Raw genomic sequence first — 1,231 nt, 5'->3', positions numbered from 1 at the left:
CTGGTTCAGGCAGGGGTTGGAAGCGCATTCGTTGATATTGGTCTGGCAGTTGGGTCCTGTGTTAAGAAAAATAGATAAAAGCGGCTGTGATGGAGGTGTGCCGATGGGAGGGGGCTGAGGGTACAGTGGGGACGTGGTGACAATGGCAATGGCCCACCCATTGCCCCGGAAGAGCCTCTTGTTCTCAGCTCCAGCCATGGGCACCCAAACTCTGCTGAAGGTCCCCAGGCTGGCTGTGCTGCCACATCTCCCAACCAGGCCTGGGGTCTCCACCATCCCCGCAGCAAAGCCTCCAGCCCATCTAGCACCATGGGGACGCCCACCCACAGCTCCCACCCAGGCCCCAGCGTGGGGGGGACAGGGCAGTGTCCCTGGCTGCACCCTTACCGCTGAAGCCCTCCCTGCAGGTGCAGATGTAGCCACTGGTCATGTCCTTGCAGGTGCCACCGTTCATGCAGGGATTGGATTCACACTCATTATTGTTAATGTCGCAGTTTGTCCCACTCCAGCCTGGGTCGCAGTCACACCTGTAGCTTTGGGGAAAAATTGGGGCATAAAGCACAGGATCTGGTCCAACCTGGCCCTCCTGGCTACACCAGCCATCACTTACACAGCAAACCCCAGCTCCTAATCGTGCCCCTGCAGGGAAACGTCCCCTGGCACTAGCACAGAACACGGACGAGCACCGGCACAGAGGATGGCTGCTTGCTCTCCCTGCTTCTAACCCTGACTTTGCTGGGTGGCCCTTTGGTCCCAGCAGCCCCCCAGCAGCCCCAGCATCCTCCAGCCTACCCGTTCAGCCCGTCGTGGCATTTCCCGTGGATGCAGGGGTTGCTGTTGCACTCGTTCACTTCGGACAGGCACTTGGGGTCGTGGAAGCCCTCGGGGCAGAGGCAGGTGAAGCCATTGATGCCGTCCTTGCACGTGCCCCCATTGTGGCAGGGGTTGCTGGAACACTCGTCAATGTTGATGTTGCACATGCGCCCTGGGAAAGGGGGGGGTGAGGAAACGTTACCCCATAGGATGTAGGCACGGTGGGCGCGCGCTCCCGGGGGCCACCCGCTGGGCAGGTCCCCCTCCAGCCACCTGGGGAATGGCTGCCGGAGGCTCGAATCTCCGGGCACACGTGTGCCAGCCGCATAGGAGCGGGCTGCCCTCCAGGTAGGGTGACTTCACACCCCTGCATCGCCCGCCTGGCTTAATTAAATGTAACTGGGAAGAGGCTGTGCCC

General features: G+C 61.2%; 1 protein-coding gene across 1 annotated transcript; it reads right to left on the bottom strand.

Annotated features, from left to right (window-relative positions):
- Positions 1-387: 387 nt before the first annotated feature.
- LOC104083922 (neurogenic locus notch homolog protein 1-like) lies at positions 388-985 on the bottom strand (the record flags this gene model as incomplete). The annotated part of the gene is made up of 2 exons (XM_009587590.1): positions 388-533; positions 793-985. Coding segments are annotated over 2 exons (339 nt in total), but the record flags the coding sequence as incomplete, so codon positions are not given.
- Positions 986-1,231: the final 246 nt, after the last annotated feature.

This window comes from Fulmarus glacialis, unplaced genomic scaffold, assembly GCF_000690835.1.
Source record: "Fulmarus glacialis isolate BGI_N327 unplaced genomic scaffold, ASM69083v1 scaffold29191, whole genome shotgun sequence".
NCBI lineage: Eukaryota > Metazoa > Chordata > Aves > Procellariiformes > Procellariidae > Fulmarus > Fulmarus glacialis.
Note: the sequence above shows the minus strand (reverse complement) of the source record. Positions and strands in the feature narration are given on the sequence as shown.